The 23,533-nt window shown below is 55.0% G+C and overlaps 2 protein-coding genes across 5 annotated transcripts; both read left to right on the top strand.

Annotated features, from left to right (window-relative positions):
* The first annotated feature begins 8 nt into the window (after window positions 1-8).
* Window positions 9-9,793, top strand: LOC110483808 (extracellular serine/threonine protein kinase FAM20C). 3 transcript variants are annotated; one of them, XM_021553969.4, is made up of 10 exons: window positions 9-4,917; window positions 6,376-6,551; window positions 6,639-6,717; window positions 7,212-7,304; window positions 7,490-7,605; window positions 7,901-8,081; window positions 8,197-8,306; window positions 8,984-9,065; window positions 9,178-9,237; window positions 9,319-9,793. In XM_021553969.4, exons 1-10 carry the CDS (start codon window positions 4,439-4,441, stop codon window positions 9,551-9,553), a joined length of 1,611 nt encoding a protein of 536 aa, XP_021409644.3. In that variant the 5' UTR covers window positions 9-4,438; the 3' UTR covers window positions 9,554-9,793. The 3 variants fall into 3 exon arrangements, 2 of the variants coding, with proteins under 2 accessions (XP_021409644.3, XP_085425332.1); XR_014952011.1 differs by having other exon boundaries at window positions 6,376-6,717; window positions 8,947-9,065; window positions 9,319-9,396; XM_085569206.1 differs by having other exon boundaries at window positions 6,376-6,717.
* A 1,871-nt stretch (window positions 9,794-11,664) lies between these two features.
* SUN2 (Sad1 and UNC84 domain containing 2) lies at window positions 11,665-22,844 on the top strand. 2 transcript variants are annotated; one of them, XM_021554059.4, is made up of 18 exons: window positions 11,665-11,801; window positions 12,187-12,344; window positions 12,881-13,053; window positions 13,200-13,334; window positions 13,525-13,620; window positions 13,811-13,904; window positions 14,092-14,162; window positions 14,419-14,546; window positions 14,889-15,110; window positions 15,189-15,266; window positions 15,354-15,397; window positions 16,454-16,619; window positions 16,705-16,932; window positions 18,296-18,380; window positions 18,460-18,575; window positions 18,721-18,888; window positions 19,285-19,377; window positions 19,493-22,844. In XM_021554059.4, exons 2-18 carry the CDS (start codon window positions 12,217-12,219, stop codon window positions 19,604-19,606), a joined length of 2,139 nt encoding a protein of 712 aa, XP_021409734.2. In that variant the 5' UTR covers window positions 11,665-11,801; window positions 12,187-12,216; the 3' UTR covers window positions 19,607-22,844. The 2 variants fall into 2 exon arrangements, with proteins under 2 accessions (XP_021409734.2, XP_085425315.1); XM_085569189.1 differs by having other exon boundaries at window positions 11,730-11,801; window positions 12,135-12,344.
* The last annotated feature ends 689 nt before the right edge of the window (window positions 22,845-23,533 follow it).

Genomic DNA, 23,533 nt, shown 5'->3' with positions numbered 1-23,533 from the left:
TTTACCAGTGCTAGCCACTGTGGTGAGGAGGGTTGCCAGGCCCATGGTGCTGCTGGCCACATCCCTGTGTCCAGGCAGCTGTCTAAGCAGTAGCAGCAAGGGAATGTAACTGTGTCTGCTGCCTGAAAAGTGTGCCTCAGCTCTGACTGTTGGAGTCTCATATTGTAGCTTTCTTAGTTTTCAGATTTTCTTTCGTAATGTTGCCAGCTGACACCTCTAGTCCATAGTTAAGTCTGAAGGATCTTTCTGCATTAATGCCTGTGGTGGCTCAACCTTGTTCCTTTTTCTGAACCTCAGGTGTTATGCTAGAGATGTCCTTTCTCAATTTCATTGTGTCAGGGAGCCAGGAATTGGAGTAATATGAAGACAACTAAGAATTAGTTCAAATTTGGACCACCTGTGTTTGGCTGGACCAGGGTAGGTTGGTACCATGATTCCTGCCCCATGATCAGGATTACTGTGCTGTGTGGAAAAGCCCAGATCCTCTGAGCTGTCTCATTGTGCAGTAATTCTGTGTCCCTCCAGCTGGCTGCCTTTATGTGAAGATAGTGCTATTGAAAACACTTTCTGCAGCTGGCAGGTGGAAAAGATTATTTCATCTTCTGCAACTTTCTGTCTCTTCTAAATTCAGAGCAAGAGGTAAAGTCTTTGAAATGCCCCATGCTGGAGTGGGGTGATCCCATCAGCCATACCACAGTCACTTTTGTGCCTCTTTCACACTAATGAATAATTAACTGCTCTGTGCATATGCACAGGCACTGGTCATGGGCATCTCTGCAGGGTCGTGGTGACCTGCAGATGACCACAGGGAGCTGCTGACATCAGCACACAGTCTCTTGGACTTGCTGCTTGTTTATCTTCTTGGCCACCAGCTGACCAAAGCTAATGTCTCGGTGACCTGCAGTGGCAACAAGGGAAGGGTGAGTGGTCCCCAGTCTTCTCAAAGCCTGAGTGTGCAAACAGATTGAGGTGCAGCAAGTCAGCTCCTACACTGCCATTCTCACCAGGTAAGCGCAAGGTGGCTCACAGGAGAGTGGCAGTCTATTCACAAGGGTAACAGCTTTCCTACAGGAAGTCACCTTGAGGCAAACCTTTGTTGGCTGGTTTGCATTCCTGTTATTGGCATTTTATCTGAAAGCACAAGCCTCAGCCTCCCAAAGCGTGGCTGTGTGTCAGAGCCCCTGCCCTGAGGTGAGCGTTCAGTCAGATCCGTTGTCCTGCCTGTTGCAAGTTGACCCATGCTTTGCTGGCCCCTGTGTGTTAGAAAAAAGACTTTCACCCTCCTTTTGCTGTGGAGCTGGAACAGCTTTGGGCATAGCTGTAATTTTCAGAGGAGTAAGGTTTATGGATCAGAGATGGAACCTTGTCCTGTGTTTTCCCACAAGAGACCCATCTGTGGCTGATGAACCTGCTGGATTCAGTCCAAAGGAGGCCACTAAGATGATCAGAGGGCTGAAGCACACATCTGAAGCATGTGATGAACACATGCTGAGGGAGTTGGAGTTCTTCAGCCTGGGGAAGAGAAGGCTCTGGAGAGACCTTATACCAGTACCTAAAGGATGTCAACAGGAAAGCTGGAGAGGGACATTTTGGCATGGTCTGTTGTGATACGACAAGGGTTAGAGGTTTTAAATTAAAGAGGTTTGTTCTAGTTTGGATATAGGGAAGGGAAGAAGTCTTTTAGAATGAGGGTGGTGAAACACTGGAACACATTGCCTAGAGAGTGGGGCGTGCCCCACCCCTGGATGAGGCTCTGAGCAATACAATCTAGTTCAAGGTACCCCATGTCATTGCAAGGACATTGGACTGGGTGACCCCTAAAGGTCCCTTCCAACCCAAACGATGATTCTATGAGACTGGGGCCTGTAAGGCCTTTCTACTATTCACTGTAAAACTGCTGTCAGTTGCAGGAGGATTTTTCCTTAGGGATTTTCAGTGGAAAGCTGGAAAAGTTGGCAACAGTTTGCTTGCTATTGTGTTTTCTTCTCATTTCTTGCCCCCCTGCATATTGCTGCCATTACCCATCAAAGCATCAGGCTGAGTCAGATGTAGAAAATGAGATGAAAAACGCAGGGTGATGGATGGGTGGCAGCCAAAATGACTCTTTCTATCCACCCGTCCCCTAAAGCTGCAATAGCAGCTCAGAGGCTGTGCCTCATGACTTCATCCCTCCCTGCTGAGGGGAGATGGGAACATCATTATCAGCTGCCGATGAGTCTTGATTTGGAGCCAGCAGTGAAAATGTCCTCGGATGTGGGGCTCCTCCTCCACCCCAAGGGTGACTTGAACCTGCTGGGAAGATGGAGGAAGAGCTGGAGGGAGGAGATGAGAAGAAAGAGGTGTAAATTCAACCCTGTCTCTATGATGATGTCATGGCAACAAGTCAGGTGATCAGGGCACACTTTGAAGGTCTCCAGCCCTTCTCTGTTACTGCAGGCTCATGTCTGACTCGCTGAAAAATCTTTTGGTTAATATTTAATGCCAGCATTGAAGTGCTAAGGGTGGCAAATGCCTCACCTAAGCCCCCTGCCTTTGCTTTCCAATGGGATGCTAAATCAGGGTGAGGAGGTAGGATTGCAGATTTCATTATCTGGGAATGGGACTAACAGTCACTAGGGTGGCTTCAGCCCATAGAGTCCCTGTGCCCACCTGACTGCAGGACATGAGAAGGAGGTTTCTATCCCCTCCAGCCCCATTTGGAGCTGGTTTGGGGCACTGGAATGAGGAGGTCTCCCTCTCTTCAGGGCTGGCTCTGGAATAATGAAACCTGTGGCTCTGCTCCGGGAGCTGAGCCCAACTCTTTTGATGCGATCAGTTAGTATTCGGAGTTGGTGTTTTGGTTGGACGGTTGCTGTTTTTCTGAGCCATGACCTAATGATCCCATGTTCCAGCTACAGCCCCTCCTAGGGGCCTTCTGTGTGAAACGTGTGTCCGGACTGAATTCAGCAAACTTCCCGGAGCAAGACGCTGTGTTCCCCCACCCAGGGAAGCCATCTGCTCCCCTCCACCAGCTCCTTCTGCGGGGCTTGGTGCTCGCCAGCCGGGCTGGAAAGCTCTCCTCCTCCTCGCTTGCCCCGGCTCTCCTCGGCCCTGTTGCTAGCAGAAGGCTCGGAGCGCGGGGCTGGCTGAATCTGGGGCGGTGATGGTGTCAGCCGGAGGCGGTTTCCAGGCAACTGTCGCGCCTGGGACACGCGAGCCAAGAACACCGGGGACAGCGCGTTCCCTGCGCGCCGCCTGCGAGGGGACCGAGGCACACACGGGAGGAGAGGGCAGCGCAGGGATGGCAGCAGAGGAGGGGGTCTCCAGCATAGCCCCTCCTGCCACTGATCATCATGCCCTCCCTGGCTGGGAGTGAGCATTTCCAAGCTGGCTGCTGGTGCATCTCACGACAAGGAAAAACTACATGATGTATGCGATTTCACATGCCTTCTGCATCCTTTGGAAGGGCAAAGAGAAAATAAACACTGTGCCAGACTGTACCACAGTCCCCAGACTTATTGCAGGTGCTCCTGTGCTTGTCTGTCCCTTATCAAATACAAAGCTCCATCCCTACAAGTCATGGACCATTTTTGTGCACACATCCCAGCTCTGTCCCCCTGGGTGTCACTGCAAAAGTGAATTTCTTGCAAAAAGAAATGCTCTTCCCTAGTCCTCCCCAGCACTTGGTGGGTCCTACTATCCCTCTGTGCTAATGCCCAAGGTAGTATCCCCACTCTTGCCTGCCTTGCTCCCCTACCTGCTTTAGAGGCCCTGGGAACATCCTTGCCCCTGAAACTCACTGGACTGGTAGCCCTTCCTTACACTGCCAGCCTGGCATTTCCCCTCGCACCCATGCCAATGCTGACATCCCCTTTGTTTTATCCAGTCTGAGTGACTTTTGAAAGGGGGCTTGAGTACAACTGATTTTCAACGGGTCAGGGAGGGTGATAAAATTGATATGGCTGAGCAACGGAAAGAAAATTCTGGATTCTGAGAGTACAGCTATGATGAACATGGTGAATGGGGCTACATAGTGCTTGGCAGGGTGTGTGCTGCAGATGGGCAGGACCATTTGAATGTTCTGTATTCAAGGAAATGTTCTGCAGCCCTGTGCAGGTGACAGCACAGAAAGACAGGACAGTTGGGAGTCATCTGCAGCCATTGCTGTCCCCGAGCCAGCATTGCAGCTATTGATTTGGAGCTTGCCCCATTCACTCTAACCTTGGCAGTGCCAGCTCGACCCTTATCAGCGCTGATAAACCCTGCCACAACCTCCTGTCCCATCCTTGTGGTGATAGATCTTTCCTGCCACTCTGCCCGTGCATCAGTTGGTCTTTTGCTGCAATGCTCTAAATCCTGGAAACCTCTCTCCTATTTTTGCACAGAGGCTGCAGCCACATCAACATTTTTAACCCTGTGTTCATGCCCATCCCTTCCTGAGTGTTTTGTGTGAGGAAGGATGCAGTGGCGGATGCAAATGCTGTTCCAGAGGAAACTTAAAATCCGCTTTCTCTTTCTTCTGTTCTTGGCCCTTCTCGTGCACCTGGTGATGGATTTTGCTCTCCCCACAACCCACAGGTCCTGTGGCTGCGATACTAAAGCATCAAAAGCCATGGGTGTCCTGTCAGGCAGCTCCATGCCAGCCAGCCTCAAAAAGCTGAGCCTGCGAATCCTTCAGGATTTCAGTGGAAGCAACGGTTCCTTGGAGAAAAGTTCCCAGCCAGAGAGAGCGGGGCTGCACCTAAGGGCTGGAGAGCCAGGGGTCCAGCAGCAGCATGAAGAGGCAAATGCAGGGTGGACCAGGGGATCAAAGCTGGCAGCACTCTTCGAGCATCCTCTTTACAACATCCCAGTCCCAGAGGTGACAGAGAAAGACAAGCTGTTTATTGTCAACCCCATGGAGAAGTTCAGTCTGCGCAGCAGCAGGAGTGATGAATGGTGAGGAGCAAGCTTAACCCTAATTTGCAATTGGGGGATATGTGGGTTTCAGGGGACAAGCAGCAGGGACCAAACATAGTTCCCTTCTGTAGATCAACATCCTACACCAGAAGGGCCTTGATTACTGAAGATGCTGTTCTCATATCTCAAATCCTCTCCTAGCCCTGAATTTTTGGGCTGCTACCCATAAGCTTGTAGCACACAGCAAAGCTAAAGCAGACTCTGGAATTATTAATGGTATTATGGATATCTATTAGGTGATCTCCTCAGCTTCTTCCCTTCCCAAATGCAGACTAGCCTGTAGTATCTCTGTCTGTATATGAGAAAGTCTTCCCTCCCTCCAGATTTCTAAGCAGTTTTATCTCCCTCTCTTGGTATGTTGGAGATGCAAAGCCTGAAATGTAGGTACCATTCCTATCCTGCATTTTGCACAATATTGCCTGACCTTGTTAGGTTTGGCTGTATGGTGAGCTCAGAGCTGACAGCTGTCTATTTTAATCTTTGAACTACTAACCTCTAATTAGGAGGGAAGATATTAAAAGCTTTAGCATTGTAACACATAGCAGCTTCCTTACGGAAAGCACACCTTCCAAAAGTGGTGCCTGCTAGAACTGGGAGAGAATAAAAGCTGGCTTAAGAGCTGGTTTCCACAAATGGGCATTTGCCTTGTCTCTGAGGACCAGCTCTGGGTAGCCTTGGGTCTGGTTTGATGAAATCAATGCACAGTCTGTGTTTTCCTAGTGAGAGACATGGATTTGGGTTAGAGATGCCTTGGCCCAACTGTCCCATTGCAGTTCCAATGTGTGCTAGCACACAGGTGGGGCAGATCCCCCCGGGGGCTCCCTTGAATGCCAGCAAACTGCAAATTTGCAGGATGCGCAGAGGCAGGGATAGTGCTAACACAAATCTATCCCCCTGGGGAAACCCACCCAAGGGGAATGGGTTGTTGAGGATGGGAGTTCAGGTCAGTGGTGGGGATGGCTGGGAAGCCCATGTTTCTCCACCCTTGTTCTGTGTACACACGTGTCCCCAGTAAGCACAGGGAGGGATGTAGCAGACTATACTCCTGGGAGCCAACCCCTTAGGTAAAAACAGTGAGATGATCTGTTCCAGCAGGGAAATAAGTGCATGGATGAGAGAAGCAGGATCAACCCAAGGATTTTCCTTGGGGGATGGAGGGAAGACACTGTGTTCAATCCAGCCATGCTGGTGGGTCTTCCTTGCCACCAGCTTTGGGTGGGATCTGCCAGGTGCCAGGAGCCCCGTGGAGACCATATGGGGCAGGCAGTTCTGCAACCATGAAACCTGGAAGCCCTCCAGGGCTTGCTCTGGACTTTCTCCCCACCTCACCCTCCATGCACTGGCTCCCAGGAAGGGCCCGGGGACACAGGACCCATCCTGTCTCAACTAAAAGCTGTTGTCATTGTTGTTGGGGTGGTGGTGGCTGTCGGGCTGCAGGGTCAGCAGCAGTAAAGCCGAGACGCTCCTCCCGACAGGGAAGACAGCCTATGACACCTACCCCACCTGGCTCAAATTCCACATCGGCATCAACCGCTATGAGCTGTACCCCCGCCGGGACCCCCTGTTGCCCACGCTCCTCCAGGACTTGGCCACACAAAGGATCATCAGCTCGGGTACCACCTCCCTGTCTGTACCCCTGTCCACACCCCTACCCTGCTGCCTGCTGCCTGCCTCCCTCATCCCCATGTGCCTCCTTTCAGTCCAGAAGTCCGGCGGGACCCAGCTCAAGCTCATCATGACGTTCCCAAACTATGGGCAGGCCCTCTTCAAGCCCATGAAGTGAGTAGAGCCTGGGAGAACCCTATAAGTCATCCACATGGTCCTGTTAGGTACTGAGGAGTGGCCAGAGGGGACCATGGAGGAAGAAATGGGGAAATGCTTCATGTGCTGCCTCGCTTCAGCACCTCCATACATACCAAAACTGAGGCGAGCAGAATGGTCTGATTTCCCTTTCCTTCCCTGGTGGTGCTTGCTGCAAACTGGATGCAGCTTGTGATGGGGTAGTGACCTCCAGTGGTGGAAAGAAGAAGATGGTTCATGAGGACCATCCAAGAGCCTCCAGTCCATGAGGGCTTCCCCACCCCTTGAGTTGGTGGCAGGGGTTGTGTGGGAGCCTGGATAGGGGGCTTGGAGCCACCCACTCATTAGGAAGTGACTGGAGGAGACTGGGTCTGGCTGTGTCTCCAGTGTCACAAGGGAACACAAGGTGAGTGGTGGTTTGGAGTGACCCCATCCATGATGATTGCCCCTCCCACTGTCCCCTCTCCTTCCAGACAGACCCGGGACCAGGAGACCCCCATTGATTTCTTCTACTTCTCAGACTTTGAGCGGCACAATGCGGAGATTGCAGCCTTCCACCTGGACAGGTGAGCATAAGTTTTGCATCCAAGCCTGCCCCCCCATACTGGCAAAGCACCGGAGAAACTGCTCCTTCATCCCACCTGTCGCTCCTTGTTGTGAGGGATACCTGTGTCTCCTGTCAGTTTTAATAACTCACTACTATTAAACCAGCTGAGGTCAGTAAGAAATTATTCCAAGTTCTGTGTTTCAGAATCCTGGATTTCCGGCGAATTCCTCCAGTTTCTGGCCGTTTGGTCAACATAACAAAGGAAATTCGGGATATCACCACAGACAAGAAACTGGCCAAGACTTTCTTCATCTCCCCAGGTGAGCTTTCATGCTCTCCGTCCTCTCCTGTGGCCACCTGGATGGAGCTCACCTGGTGCTGGCTGCTGCTGCCCTGGCTCCCCCCGCACTCAGACAAACTATCCCACTGGGGATTGTTCCAGCTCCCATGGGTACCCTGCACAGGCCTTTGCTCCTCACAGCCTCCCTTGCCATTGCTTTGCTGGTGGCACATGGCCAGAGTGCATGGAGCATTCTTCCCTGGCTGTTTGCTGGACCACTCTGCCTGGGGGTACCTTCCTTCTCTTTGTCAACCTTTGTTTTGTCACCTGGCCAGCGGGTAACGTCTGCTTCTACGGGGAGTGCTCCTACTACTGCTCCACCGAGCACGCCCTCTGCGGCAAACCAGACCGGCTGGAGGGCTCCATGGCTGCCCTGCTCCCTGACAAGACCCTGGCCAAGCGCCGCTCCTGGCGCAGCCCCTGGCGCCGCTCCTACCACAAGAGCAAGAAGGCTGAGTGAGATGGGGCATGGGGAGTGTGGGGACGTGGGCCAGCAGAGCCATGGGATGGGAGGGGGCTTCTCCACAGCCACTCTGATGGCCCCCTTGCCCTCCCCGGCCTCTGCCACCAGATGGGAGCTGAACCCCAACTACTGCGCTCAGGTGCGAGAGACACCACCCTACGACAGTGGCCATCGCCTCCTCGACCTCATCGACATGGCGATCCTCGATTTCCTCATGGGTGAGCCCCTCTGTGCCTGTGCTGAGGGCTGTGGAGGTCCCTCAGGACCTAGAGGCCCAAATGGCTCCGTGTCCCGTGGTACTATGTCCTGTGAGGTTTTTTGGCCAAACTGTTGTTCAGGCTGCAGTGAGCTGCAGTCTTACTTACACTGAGAGCACAGGGCTGTGTCACTAGGGCATTTCCCAGGCAGAAGTCAAAGGTCAAGAGATTCCAGGGAGATGCCTGCTGAATACCCTGGACATGGGAAGCACCTTCCAGCACGCTCTCACATGCAGCCCCGGCAGAACCAGAGGTGGAGATGATGCTAGCCAGAGCTCTTGCTGCCTCTCCTGTCCCTGGGCCATTTCTTCCTCCCTGCGCTGTTCCCTCACCAGCATCTGACTGGGAGAGTTTCCCATCTCCTCATTCCTGACCATCCAGCCATGCCTTTGCCATTACTTCTGCTCCATTTGTCACTGTTGTCCCTCTGTGGGGCTGCTGGGATGAGGAGCCTGGAGGCCGTGGGGTCTCTGCTCAGTTCCCCTGCACGGGCATGGCCACCAGATGGACAAGTTAGAGGTGCCTCCAACCCTTTTCCCTGGGCTCTGGGTTTCAGTCTCACACCAGAGGAGTGCTCTGTGTCTTTGCTCCCATCTTCCAGCCCACAACCTGACGCCAAATTTGTTGGCCCGCCACAGGCAACATGGACCGGCACCACTATGAGACCTTTGAGAAATTTGGGAATGACACTTTCCTGCTCCACCTGGACAATGGTCGCGGGTAAAGCTGGGGATTAGGGGGGAAGCAATCACAGCAGAGGGGTGGGGGGAGACCTCCAGTCTTGCTGAAATGCCACCCTGACACATCCTTATGGGCTTCTCCCCACCCCCAGCTTCGGCACACACTCACGCGATGAACCGTCCATCCTGGCCCCTCTCCACCAATGCTGCAGGTAAGGGGCTGTCCCCACCCCGGATCTGCTGTTGGGGAGAGGCTCCTCCTATTGAGACCTCTCCCTCCTCATCTCTGGCAGCATCAAGAAGTCGACGTACCTGCGGCTGCAGCTGCTGGCCACCCAGCCCTACCGCCTGAGCGACGTGCTGCGGGAGGCGCTGGCCACAGATCCACTGGCCCCTGTCCTGGCTGAGCCCCACCTGCAGGCATTAGACCGGCGCCTGGAGAAGGTGCTGGTGGCGGTGGGACATTGCCTGGCCAGGGCAGCCCACCAGGAAAAGGTGCTGGTGGATGATGTGGGGCCATGGGTGTGACGGGGGCTGGTCCCCTGCTGTATTGGGCTGTTTTGGTGTGCTGCCGAGGGTGATGTGGGGGTCCATGTGCAGCTCTGATTCTGTGTAGCGTCAGCTTTTGGTGGTGCCAGAGCTGGTGGCGTGATGAACCAGGAAAGCAGGTTGTAAGGATAGGTGGGACAGGGAGGGAATTTAAATAAAAAGGTTGGCCTAGTGGAGAAGACACAAGCTGTGATCTTCCCCACCAAGGCTGCTTTCCCAGCCCTGGCCTGTTCTTGCATGCCTGGACGTGTCACTTCAGCCCTCCAAAGTCTTTTAGGAAAGGGTAGGGATTTTTCCTGCTTTTCACCAGCAAGAACTGCCAAACTGCTGGCAACAGCTGGCAACAACCTCCTTCTGCCCTACCCCCACACCCAGCACGGTGATGCCCTGGTGACCCCCAAAAAGAGAGCTGAGACTCCCCACTGCTGGTGTGGGGAAAATGAGGCAGAAGCTCCCAGCTACACACCACTTATCTTTGCCCCAGTCTTCCCACACCCACTCAAAAACTCCCATGGCTCTGACATCACCACCTCCTCCACAGGACCAGGGATGGAGCAAGGACAGACCCCACTCCCCTCAGAACATCTTCCCAAATCCCCCAGGAACTGCCACTGACTCCCTTCACACCTGAAAAAGTGGCTCCTGAGGGGGGGATGGATTGACCTGGGGCTGTGCACCCTACTTAGTGCCTGGTGGCTCAGCACCCAGCTTATCCCCTGAGCCTCCCAGGGGGGTTAATCCACGCAGGGTTACGTCAGCTGGAGCAGGTGCCATTGTGACAGCCACTGCCACTGTGCCCAGGTTGGGACATGGGATTGCCATCTGCATGGCCAGAGATAAAGGTGCCACTGGGGAGGGGAGATGTGCTCTGTCCCAGCCAGACACTTGCAAAGGGATGGGAAGCCATGGGAGGGGGTGAAAAAGGGCAGCTGGCACAGTGGGAGATGGAGCTGGAAAAGCTAGGCAGAGATTTTGGCTGGAACAAAAAAATGGGCTCAAAAGGAAGGGAAAAAAAAAAAAAGAAAAGGGAGACAAAGAGGATCTGTCTGCGTTACACAACGGGGCTGGGGACACTGAATCAGGGTTTGTTGCAGTGTGCCCCCCCAGTGCTAACAGCACGTCCTCCCGCCACTGCCCTGGCTTGTGCCCCAAAGCCCAGTACATGGAGGAAAAGGTTTCAGGGCTGTTTTGCAATAGGCTCCTTCCCTTCTGTCAGCTTCCTAGTGTTTTTAACTCTTTATATAAATACTTTTTTGCCCTATAAGCAATGCTAGAGGGACCATTCCTGCACCCTGCCCCACAGAAATAGCCTAAACAACCGTGCCCAGACACAGGTGGCCAGTTGCCCTGACTCTCAGAGCTCCCCCAGGCAAATCTTTTTCCGAGGCACCGTCAGATTTAAAACGCGAGGTGTGTGGGGGGGGTGGCTGGTTTTTTTTCAGGCTGGTGAGTTTGCACAAGGTCCGTTCAAGGTCCCATGGGAGCAGCCCGGTTTGGCTCACACGGCCCTGACGAGCCTGCCCAGCCACCCGTGGGGAAGAGCAGTGGCAGCGGGGTGTCTGGGGCCAGTGGCCCGGGGAGCAGCAGAACACGCCTGCCCAGTCGAGGCGGCGTGGGCACACGGGTGTCGAGTGGGGCTGCCCACGCCGCAGGGATGGGTTCGACCGTGTCGCCGTGGCGGGCGCTGCGTGGGGTGCGGGGATTTCTCGCCCCACCAGGACCAGCAAACCAGCCACCCCAGAAAAGCCCAAACGGGGCAGGGGTGGGGTGCAGCCCTGCACTGGGAGCTCCCATTTTGGGCTAGCATCACCCACGCCCTCGGCTGGCAGCGTGGGCTGACGGCTGCCCGTGCTGGGCACGGCTGGGAACCCCAGGGCTGAGGTGTCAGGGGACCAGGTCCCGGTGGGCAGCAGAGTGCGGATGGACTCTCACCACCGCCCCCACCAAAATGATGAAAATAAAAGAAAATTTAAAAAAAAAGGAATATGGCTGTGGCGATAATGATAATAAATAGCAACAATGATGATGATAAAGAAGAGGTCCCCAGAGGCCGGGGAAGCGGCGGCTGCCCCCTCTCCGCGGCGGCGGGCGGGGCGGGGCGGCGGCGGGGGGGTCCGGGGGAGGGCGGGAGGAGGGTGCCGCCTTCCCCCGCAAAACAAAAGGGAGCGGCGGCGAGAGCGGCCGGGAAGGACGGAGGGGATCGCTCCCCGCTGCGCGGCACTTGCCGGTGGGTTTGCGAGGGGAGCGGCGGGCGGGCCGGCTCCGTGCCGGGGCCTTGGGGAAAATGTGTCGGGCCGGGGGCGCGGAGGGGCCGGGGGCAGCCGCTCCACGCGCGGGCGGTCCGCGGAGGGGAAAGGAGGCGAAGGGGTTTATCGGCCTGTACGGGGGGGCGGCTCCATCCCGGGCACCCACGGCCGCCAGCTGGGGACGGTGCTCGGCGTGGGCCGGGACCCCTGCCACAGGGGTGGGGTCCCCGCCAGCGGGATCCCGCTGGCTGCGTCCCTCCAGGGACCCTGCCGCTGACACTTCCCTGTCTCCCCCGCCCTCTCCACACCTCCAGGGACCCTGCCGCTGACACTTCCCTGTCTCCCCCGCCCTCTCCCCACCCCCAGGTGAGCCGAGCTCCCCCCCGTGCTGCCGCCATGTCCCGCCGCAGCCAGCGCCTTGTCACCACCCGCTATTACCCCGGGGACGAGGATGCCACGACGAGCGGCAGCAGCACATCCCTGCTGGGTGGGACACAGCTCCCCTTCAAGGAGACCACCGGCAGGTTAGTGGGGAGCACGAGTGGGGGGTTCCCCCTGCCCAGATCTGACAGGGGCGGGGCATTCCATCCCGCATCAGGGACCAGGCACCTTCCTGCGTGGGGCGTGGGAGAGCTCGCAAAAGGGAGCGTGACGGCGAGCCCGACGCGTTCCGGCATGGCCGCCTTGGCACTGGCTGTGCCGCTGCTCCAGCCAAAGCCCCGCGGGCCCGGCACCGAGCCTGCCGCGGGTGGCCGGCTGCCAGATCCCGGCTCCCGGCTGGTGGCGAGAGGAGGCGGGAGGCAGGGAGGGAGGAGGGAGGTGCGCTGCGAGCGCCGGCCGGAAAACCGCAGCGGTGCGAGCGGAAGCGATGCCCGGGACGGGCGGGAGGCCTCGGCGCAGCAGAGCTTGCAGCCTCCGAAAGCTGCCGCCATCCGGTGTGGAGCGAGTGATGCTGATCGAGGGATTGGGGTGAATTCCCCATTTCCCCCCATGAGTGCACTGTGACCCGCCCCATCCCGTAACCACAGGTGTCTGATGAGCCGGTTCTTGCCTCCCGCAGGACGATCAGGAGGAAATCGAGTAGCACAAAGCGCCTCTCTCCCGCCCCCAGCACCCAAACCTCCTACTATAGCGAGTCCATGATGAGTGAGTCCTACCTGGGGGGCAGCCGGGGCCTTCCTGCCCTGGGTCGCTCCATGCTGGATGATGACCTGGACAGCAGCACGTACTGGGGTGAGCCTTCCCACTCTCCTAGGGCAGCTGGGGACCTTCCTGGACACTGGAGAGTGTTGGGGCAGCTGCCCAGGCTGGCTGACTGGGTTGCCCCTTGTGGAAGTGATGGTGGTGATTTTTCAGTGGAACTCTGTGTTTTGGGGCAGGTGGAGAGCTCTCCACCAGGAGGAGAAGAGGCACAGGGGACACCGAGTCCAGTAAGATCAATGGAGTGCTAGAGAGCAAGACGTATGACACCTACACATCTTCATCTGGGTACTCCTCAGAGGATGACTATGCTGGTAGGGATGCACTAGTCTGTCTGCAGTGGCAGGAATGCAGGGGAGGCATCCCCAGGGGGACCAGTACAGGGCCTGGCTGTACCCAGTGTGCTGCCAGTCCCCACTAGATGCCACCCCCAGTGCAAAGCCTTTGCTGTGGGCAATGCACTGAGATGCTGTCTGCGTTGGTGACTTGATGCTTCCTTTCCAGGTCACTATTACTCAGGCCAGAGTAGCTCTGGGTCAGGTCTGAGGACTGCAGCCTCCCGGGTGGGCTCCTTCCTCTGGCAGGTCTTCACCTCCCCAGGTGAGTGGAGGGCTGGCAGGGGCACTTCTAGCAGCGGTGTTCTTGCCAGTCAGCATCCCTACTCTCCAGGTGCTGTGTGCGCTTTCCCCTGCTTGGGTGGAGGGGTTTTATCCCCTTGTGATGCCACCCTTGGGCATGGAGGGGACATGTCTGTCAGGACTCCTCCTGAGGCTTGTTTTTCTCCTCACAGTTCAGTTAATGGGGTGGCTGTTCTCGAGGCTGGCAGGGGCCTGGCGCCGCCTCACTGGCAGAGCTTCCCACCTGGACAACGTCCCCTTCTCCAGGTGAGTGTGCTGGTGGGGGGACACTAGGATGGGGGAAGCATGGGGAAAACCTGCAGGACCCTGAAAAGGGGAGGCATATTTGGGGTGGTGGGTGCTTTGTCATCTTTGTTTTCCCTCTGGCCCCCATGCAAAGGTGATGGAAGGTGGCTACAGTCCTACAGTCACCTCTCTCTTCTCTGTGCTCCAGGCGCTACCCACGTCTGAAGAGGTCCCTGCTGCTGCTGCTGCTCCTCCTGCTCCTTGCTGCTGCTGCCTACGGTGAGCCACCTCCCTTGATGTGCTGCCCTGAGATCTGGGGCAGTGCAGAGCCTCCCACTGCCTTAGCTGGGGGATGGGATGGCCTGGAGCTCAGTGCTCATGGCTTCTCGTAACCTGGTCCGTCTGCATCCACGTGCCAGTGTCTCCTGGTAATCCTTGGAGATGCTGATGGCTGAGCCTCTGCATGTCCATCGTGTCCACTACTGTGGCCCATTACCAGCCTGTGGTTTTGACCATCTCATCCTTCTGTGCCCAGGAGCTTGGTACTTCTACCCGTATGGGCTGTCGACATTCAGCCTGCCTTCCTTCCCATGGTGGGGAGCTGGAAAGCTTTCCTCTTCTTCTGATCTTCCTGGGGCAGGGGACCTGACCACGCTGGACCAAGTAAGCTTCAGTAAAGGCATGGTGGTGGCCCAGGTGGGATGGGTGCCTTGCAGGGAGAGCTGGGACGGTGTGATCCATAGCTGAACAATTGCTTCCAGGATATGAGGAATAGTGGAGGACGGGGGAGATGATGGCTACACACTGGCTCCCCTACCTTGTGGCCATCTCGCTCTTGGGGTGTCCTGGGGATGGAGCAGGGGGAGCTGCCTTCTCCTGGGAAGCAACAGATGAATAAGATGTCACTGACTGGGGAATGGGTGGTGAAGGCCCCCTTTCACAGGGGTCCTGTGGAGCAGGCACTTCCCCGGAGGGCTGCATCACACCCTGATTTTGTCACTGCAGGGGGGACACCGACTCCTGGCTCGCTTCCAGTCCCTGGAGAAGCGCTTTGAGGCACTGGAGGCCGAGCTGTCACGGTGGGAGCTGCGTCGTGGGGCAGCAGCAGTGACAGCAGGGGGAGAACCACCCCCGGGGGACATCCTTGCACTGCTGGAGGGGCTGGTGAGCCGCCGGGACGCGGGGCTGAAGGAGCATCTCCACACCGACATGGCCAACCACCTCCAGGTGAGTGACACGGAGAGTGCAGGGAGTGGGGTGGGCAGGGCCAGGCTCTGATATTCCACCCTGTTCCTTGTCCTTCAGGGTGAGCTGGATGTGCTCCGAGCCCAGGTGCAGAGGGATTTAGACGGGCGCCTGGGCAAGATGGCACAAGCTTCCCAGGTAAGCAGATAAGTGTGTGGTGGTACCTGGACAGGACACCCTCAGCAGTGGTGTCACGGGTCTCACCTCTTCCCCTTTTCCTGGTAGGAGATGGAAGCACGCTTGCTGGAGCTGAACTCGGAGTGGCAGAGGTAACACTGGCTGTGGGGCAGGGCCATTGCTCTGCTGGGGACAGCCAGGCTTAGGAGGGATTTACAGGCCTGGCTGGGGACAAAGGAGAGCTCAAGAGGCATAGTCTGGGGGGGAAAGGATGGATGGATGGATGGATGGATGGATGGATGGATGGATACCTATGTGGGTGTCTGTGGGAGCCAGCACTGTGCCCTTCTAGCCAAAAGGGCCAGTGGTATCCTAGGTTGCATTAGGAAGGGCATTGTCAGTAGGTTGAGGGAGGTGATCTTGTCCCTCTGCCCAGCCTTAGTGAGGCCACCTCTGGAGTGCTGTGTCCAGTTGTGGGCTCCTCAGGACAAGAGAGACATGGAGCCCCTAGAGCAGGTACAGGGGAGGGCTATGGGGATGATGGAGCGACTGGGGAATCTCTTCTTTGGAGAAGGGCTGCCCTGAGAAGAGATAACTGAGAGGGGACTTCATCAATGTCAGTGGCTGAAGGGAGCATGACAAGAGGTTGGAGCTAGGCTCTTCTCAGTGTTGCCAAGCAATAAGATAAAAGGCAATAGCCAGAAACTGATGCACAGGAAGTTCCACCTGAATGTGAGGAAGAACTTCTTTACTGTGGAATGACCACACGCTAGAACAGATTGCCCAGAGACGTTGTGGAGTTTCCGTCGCTGGAGATAGTCCAGAACTGTCTGGATACAGTTCTGTGCCATGTGCTCTGGGATGATCCTGCTAGAGGAGGGAGGTTGGACCAAATGACCCACTGTGGTCTGTTCCAACCTGACCCATTCTGTGATTCTGTGGCTGGTGGCAGGGCTCCAAGAGCAATGGCAGCAAATGACCTTTGCCACTGTTGTTTTGCATCACTGTGAATGTGGTCCTTCAGCTGAGGGGTGAGCTGAGGATGCTTTCCCATGGGATGCAATAGAAGAGGTCATTGCCACTGGAATTAAAACTATATCTGGAGATGGGATTGACCATAGGTGATGTGGGATGAACCTCTTCCTCCAGTTTGCAGAGGGGAACTGGGCCTCTTGGCTCGAGGTTTTGTTACCTTTCTCTTGGCACAGCTCGGTACAGGAGAGCCTGCGAGGGACCTTCCAGCAGGAGGTGGGCAAGCTGGAGCAGGAGGTGGCAGCGCTAAGGAGGGAGCTGGCAAGCCTCAAGTCAGACCAGGAGGTGATGGGGAAGCATGTGAAGGGGATACTGGAGCAGCTGAAGACAGTGCGGGCTGATGTGAGTCCCTGGTCCCCAGCCTGTTTGGCAGAAAGGCCAGCAAGGGTCCCTGCTTGGGGGCTGAGCCCTGTCCGCACCGTTCCAGGTGGAAGCGCAGTTCCCAGTGTGGATCGGTAGGTTCCTGTCACAGTCCCAGCAGGATGGTGCTGCTGCCTTCATCCTCCAGCGGGAAGACTTGCAAGCAGAGCTCCAGGCTCTGGAGCGCAAGATCCTTGCAAAAGTCCTGGAGGACCGGAGGCTGTCAGCACGGGATGCTCAGGCTGGTATTGGAGTGGCTCTGCGGCAAGGAGGGACTGCAGGAGTGACAGAGGAGGTGAGTACTGGCCTGAGCCCCAGGGACATGAGGTGACCACAGGGCTGGGCACTGTGCCCCACTTTGTGTGTTGAGGGGCTGGCAAGTGTGCCTGGCAGATGGCAGAGACATTGGGACAGCCCCTACAGCTGGGATATTAATCCTGGGCTCACAGAATGCAAGAGCACCCTTGAAACTCCTTCTCTGCCACTCCCTTCTCAGTTTGTGCTTGCTCTGTGCTCTGGAAGGGGTCACAGGTGGTAATACCTGCAGCCCTGCAAGGCCCTCACTTGTCGCTGCTGTATTGAGGACAGGTGAATAAAGCGACACGGCTCCTGTGTCTTCTCAGAAGGCAAAAGCTGTGTTTATTAGAAACCACACATTTCTTTTTATAGACAGATACGATAAAGATGAACTTGCTTGGTACTTAATCAATATTCCTTACACCATTGGCTAATTAGGAACAACACCCTTCTTGTAAACATCTTACAATTAACAACAAGTTCAAAACACTGGCTGCAGGATTGTTTTAATTCTTTCTCTGAACTTTCTCAAAACTTGCCAGAGGAGTGTCTGATAAAGTTTATCTGACTTTCTTCTCTGACCAGTTCTCAGCATTCACACTTACTCTGTTAAAATCAAAGCTTCTGCTTGTGCATCCTTCACCCAGAACATGGGAGAGGTGCCAACAAGGCTTCCGTGGGTGGAGTACCTTGCTTATCCCCATTCTTCAGCCGTGCTGCGGAGTTGTTTGGTGCAAAGCATTTCAGCAGAATGACACCAAGGGGAAAAAATGAGCCTGCTTGCTTTGGAAAGAGTTGCTGGCAATTCCCTGTGGAGGTAGTGGAGAAATCAATCTGGGATTAGCAGTCCCCATAGTCTGTGTGAGCTTTGTGCACTCCATGAAGTTCAGACCCAAAGTGGTGCTGCAGGGTCCTAGCTCCTTAGGCTGGCTTTGGCTCCAGATGGGTGTTCCAGACATCTCCTCCTTTTCTGGATGGGGAGAGCTCCCATCAGACCTGTAGGACAGGGCAGGAGGGACCAGCTGATTATTCTGGGTGGTCTGTCAGGTTGTGTCTGGTGCTAGCTCTCCTCCCTCTGGGCCAGCCCCTCTGGGGACAGGCAAGTGCAGCATGCCTGGGTGCTGCCCCTTCACTGCACAGCTCCTCTCCCCTGCAGTATTTTTAGCAACCTCTAACGATGTTTCCCAGCCAAATGCGCGTGCTCTTATTTTTGCCTCGGTGATTCATCTCCTGGCTGTTCTATGCCATGGCTGTTTTGCGGGAAGGTTCTTGCACTCTCTGTCCCTGCAGGGGCAGGCGGGTGGGGGGCAGGATGCCTGCCTCAGTTTGTCACCCTCCTGTGCCCTCTGCTCCCGCTGCAGCAAGTGCATCTCATCGTGGGCCAGGCCCTGAAGCGCTACAGCGAGGACCGTGTGGGGATGGTTGACTATGCCCTTGAGTCAGCAGGTAAGGTGGTTGGGACGAGCTTGGGGAGGTGACACAGGGGCTGGCCTGCAGCTCACCTGCTGCCATCCCCTCATGCCAGGGGCCAGCGTCATCAACACTCGCTGCTCAGAGACCTACGAGACACGGACAGCACTGCTGAGCTTGTTCGGCATCCCCCTGTGGTACCACTCGCAGTCCCCCCGTGTCATCCTGCAGGTGGGCCCTGAGTGGGAGGGCTGGGCTGGTTCTCATGGGGGTTTTATTGGGCTTTGACTGTTGCTCCAAGCCAGCAGCCAGGCTGGTGGGAGAAAAATGATCTGATGGTGGTAACATTGCTGGTGTCTCACTTCCATGCTCATAGCCAGATGTCAACCCTGGGAACTGCTGGGCATTTCGTGGCTCCCAGGGCTTTGCTGTCATCCGCCTCTCTGGCATTATCCGCCCCACGGCCGTGACACTGGAGCACATCCCAAAAGCCCTCTCACCGCAGGGGACCATCCCCAGTGCCCCCAAGGACTTTGCTGTCTATGTGAGTGCCCTTACCCAGACCTGAGGGGGGTGGGGGGAACACAGTGGGAGGGCGTTGGAAGGGAGGCTAACAAACCCCATACCTGACTGTGGGGTGCTCTGGGGGGGTTGGTCTTACCCTGAGGAAGATGAAGGAGCAATATTGGTGGGGAGAGGGGCAGTAGCGGGTTTTAGAAAGAGTTTTGGGGGACAAAGGGGCTTGAGTAGGTATAACTTTTGGTCTTCCCCCCTTCATCCTTCCCCACTGGTCCCTGTTCCCATTTGTCTATTTTGACCTGGAAGAGCAGGAGTGGGGGCCAAGCACACTTTGGTCTCACTCTCCCTCTTCTGCCCTGCCTCTGGTCTCCCTCTCTGATGACCCCTGGTTCTCCCTTTCTGCCTCCCTGCCCTTCCATAGGGTTTAAAGGAAGAAGGAGAGGAGGAGGGCCTTCTCCTTGGACAGTTCACCTACAACCATGATGGTGACCCCATCCAAACATTTTACTTGGAGGTAAATACTTTGCCCCTGGAGCACCTGATCCCCGAGAAGAAAATGGGGCCTCTGAGGTCTCTGAGCCGTAGAGAGCCCTCAAGGTCTCAGGTTTTTCTTTTCCCTCCTCCCCAAGGGTGACTCCATGGGCACATACCAGCTGGTGGAGCTCCGGGTGCTGAGCAATTGGGGCCACCCCGAATACACCTGCATCTATCGCTTCCGTGTGCACGGGGAGCCGGCGCACTGACCCCCGGCCCGCGCGGGATGAGGATGCTGCCGGGCTGACAGCAGGAGGGATGCATCTGGTTCACTGCTTTGCACGTAGAAATCCTGGCATGTGCCAGCAGCCGCCCCTGGAAGCTGCTCCCCTGGCGGGAGGAGAAGAGCTGGTGTTGAAGGGGTGAGGCTTTCACTCTTCCAAGGACCAGGGTGGTGAGGCAAGAGCGTCCCACGTGGTCCTAGCGCAGCCTGGCTTGTTTTCAGTGTGTATGGGACGTTTTAACTTTTTAAGCTAACTTTGTATCGGGTTTGCGCTGCTCCTCTTCCCTGTTGTTCCACTCCTTTCTAGCATGGCCAGGGCTTGGGAAAGAGGTGTGTCATTTTGTGATGTGCTTCACGCGGGCTTGGGTGTAGGAGATTGGTGTGTGGGACCACGGTGCCTGACTCAGTGCTGCCAGAGTAAGTGGGAGCCACTGGTCGTGGCCACCAGGTCCCCTCCAAACAGGGTCACTTCTCTTGCCTTGGTGTTGGTTTGGGTAAAGATCTCCAGCCCTCCAATGCTGGGCTGGCAGAGAGGAAATAAGACAGTATTAATGAAGTATTAACATAAAACTAATGGTTTGGAGCAGCAGGAGGAGAGGAATGTGGCACATGTTGGTGGCAGAGCCCACCTTGGTGCTGCCGTCCATCCACTCAAGCCCTCCTGCTGACAGTAGCTGAGTTGGGTCTTACCGATGCTGTTGGCCTCCCTGGCTGGCTGCCTCCCAGTGTTAAGCTTGATGATGCTATTGAAAATTCCTGTTGCCTGCTTTTCCTTTGGGGTTTGTTCTGATATTTTTTTTAAAAGAGGGGTGGGGAGGGAAGCTATTTTCCAGTTGGGGTGTTGAGGTTGGTTTTTTTGTCGTGGGGGGGTTTGTAGTAACAAAGGGAAAAAATACTTTTTCCATGCAATTTGTACTTAACCAGAGAATGTTTCATGGTTCCACTTGGATAAGTGGCTTAGATGTGGAGAGGGCTAGAGCTTTGTTTAGTAGAATAGCATACACAGTAGGATAAGCTAGAATAAGATGAGCAGAGCTGTTTAAAATGTGGGCCTCCCATTGTTGGTGGCTTGGTAGCTGGGGTGCTCTGTGCACTGCTGCTGGTGGGATGCTGGAGGCATTCCTGCCTTCCTTGCTCTGGATGTCCTCTGAGACTGCAATGCGTGGCTGTGGCCTCTTGCCCATGGCTGCATCTGTATATACTTGATGGTTAGCAGCAAGTGGAGCTGCTGCCCCCGGGCTCTGCAGGGCTCCTGGGGGGAGATGGGGCAATTGCCAGGGCTTGCCAGCATGCAGAGCCACCCCCCGCCTGCTCCCTCAGCTCTTGGTCCTTGAGACTGGTGCGGGCTGACCTCCTTTCTCTTGGAAGGGCTCCCTTTTCCTCCTACCTCTCCTTACTGGCATTGCACTGTTCTCTGAGCCCTGGATGTGGGAGGACTGGGCTGGAGCAGGAGGGGGAGCTCTGCCTGCAGTGGGCATGTAAATCTTACCTGCACTGTTGGCATGGGTGGAGGTACGGCAGGGGTTTGCAGGAAAGATGCACAGGGACCTTCCCCAGGCTGAGGGGTGCTAGGGCTATCTGGCCCCTCCACCTCCTCTGCCTGCATCACACTGTTTGGCTTATGTTATTGGATGGTGTTAACAGCCTCCAGGTTTGTGTTGTGTTTCATTGAAAGAAAAGCTTAAGGGTTCATGGTCAGTGTTTCAGCCCTGTCCAATGCTGATACCATCCTTCCCCTGGCACGATGTATTGATTCCCACTCTGGTAGTCTCTGCTTGAAGCACTGTAGGCATAGAGAAGGAGAACAAGGGGCTGAAGAAGTGTCTCCTTTCAGCACCAGGCAGAGTTGCTGAGCCTTGACTCCCCCCATGCCAGCTTGGGAGGGTGAGGGTGGTGGCAGCACACCCCTTCTTGGAGCAAGGGGTCTCCTTGCTCCAAGCAGGGGAAGTGAGCTCAGAGGGTGGAGCCCTGTCCCCAACAGGTTAAAGTTACCCTCCGGAGCCTCTTGCAGAGCTGGGAGGCCCTGCTGCAGGGAGAAAGCTGACCTGGAGCCAGAGCCAGGGACTATAAATTCTCTCCTATATTGAGCATAGTCTTAATTCTTGGCATCCACAGCCAAAGTTATTTTAAACTTGTCTACAGCTGCCTGCTTGCCTTGGAGTCATGTCCATGAGTGCACTAAGCACATGGAGCTGTGCTTTTATGAATGCCTAGACCTGTTCTGGGTTTGACAGACCAGTTCCTGTATTTATTTGAATCAGAAAGAGAAAGCAGAGATGAGGCTCTCCCTTTTTCTCACCTTTCTATGGCTGCTGGAACAAGAGCTATAAACCATGAGCCTGGGAAAACCCCTTTTCTTATGTTCATTCTGGCTCCCTGGTCCCTGGCTTGGACTGTAAGAACAGACAAGGTCTTTGCCCAAGAAAAAAAGGATTTTGTGGTAAATCAGGCATGCTGATGAGAGGCAGGAAAGGTGACCTCTTCCCCTGAAAAGGGAGTGGTAGTGGGATCTCTGCTCCTTCTGTGTGGGTGTTAACTGCTGTGTCTGGGTTAGGGAGCACTTAGCTTTACAGTGCAAGCTTGCCCTGTCCTTTGGACATGAAAATCTTTGCTCCCTGGAGCTACCAGTGAGAGCTCATCCTGGGGTTTCATGGTCTTTTCTAGCTGGTTTTAGAGGCCTCACCATGCCATCTGTGTGAGGATCTCCAGGAACATATGCAGAGGCTACATGTGGGTTTTCAGCCCCCAAATTCAGCATCAGGGCTGGGCTGCAGCCCGAGCACTTGTGCCAGAAGCCACTACCTCTCGAGATTGGAGCTTGCAGGTTTTCTGCGGCACTTCCCAGAGCTGCAAAAGAAGAGAGGGCACAGAAAAGTGCTGCTTCAGCATGTGCTTCTCTTCCCATGGGTATTTAATCCTAGAGCTGATGCTGAAGATGTGCCTGGTGAGGCAGGAGAAATGCAGAACAGCTGTGGGAGCAGATTTCTCTTATTTACTCCATCCTCTATTCTCCCTCCTTCTCAGTTTGCCCTATACATGTGTTACAAATTAGCCCTGCTGAAACAGATGGTTACAGACAGGAGTTTGTGTTTGATGCCGTAGCCTGTTGCAAATGCTGCACTGTTTTGTTTCTTTTATTTTTTAATCAACAGATTGTAATTTATGCCTATGCAAGAAAAAAAAACAAAAAAAAAAAACAAGACATAAATTATATCAAAACTGCCCGGAGTGGTTTGGATGTTTTGTAACTGAGTTTGCTGTTGGGAATGGTGCAGAGCTAGTAGATAGACAAAGCTATTCTTGGAGCTCTTCTTCTATGTAGTTTTATGGCAAATCTTTATTTTCCAGCCTGATGTACTAACTCTAGGGCCAGTTAAAGTTATCACCTTGTCATTGAGCAGGCTTGAGGATGAAAAACTCCTTGAAACAATGCTGAAAACAATACTTATTCCTAAATTCTCTAATTCCTTGGGACTAAAAACTTCTAGTAGACTTAAGTCTGTGATATCATAGCTGTCCTCATTCTGCAGTCACCTCCCAAGCCCTCCCATCCTCTGCCTTACCATGAACAGAGTCCAGCTTAGCCCTAAGGAGCAGCAAGTGAGGCTGGGTTATCAGGGACAAAGCCTGACACAAAGCCTAATTCAGGGGATCTGCTTACTTCTCTTTTCCTTCACATGGGCTAACTACCCATCAGCTATAAAGCAAGCAGAAAGGAAATAACTTCCTCACACTAAGGAAAATTAACTTAGTGCATAAAAAAGGCTGAAAAATGGGAAATTTAACTGGCTTGAGGAGGGTCACAACCTTGTCTGCTTAACCTAGGCTTGGAGGAAGGCTTATATTGAGGAATACTCATGCATCACCTCCCCGACCACGCTAGGGCCAGGCTTGCTCTCTGCTTGCCCTGGAC

Source organism: Lonchura striata, chromosome 1A (genome assembly GCF_050655825.1).
Source record: "Lonchura striata isolate lonStrDom1 chromosome 1A, ASM5065582v1, whole genome shotgun sequence".
Lineage (NCBI taxonomy): Eukaryota > Metazoa > Chordata > Aves > Passeriformes > Estrildidae > Lonchura > Lonchura striata.
The sequence above is the reverse complement of the archived record's forward strand: the minus strand, read 5'-3'. Positions and strand labels throughout refer to the sequence as shown.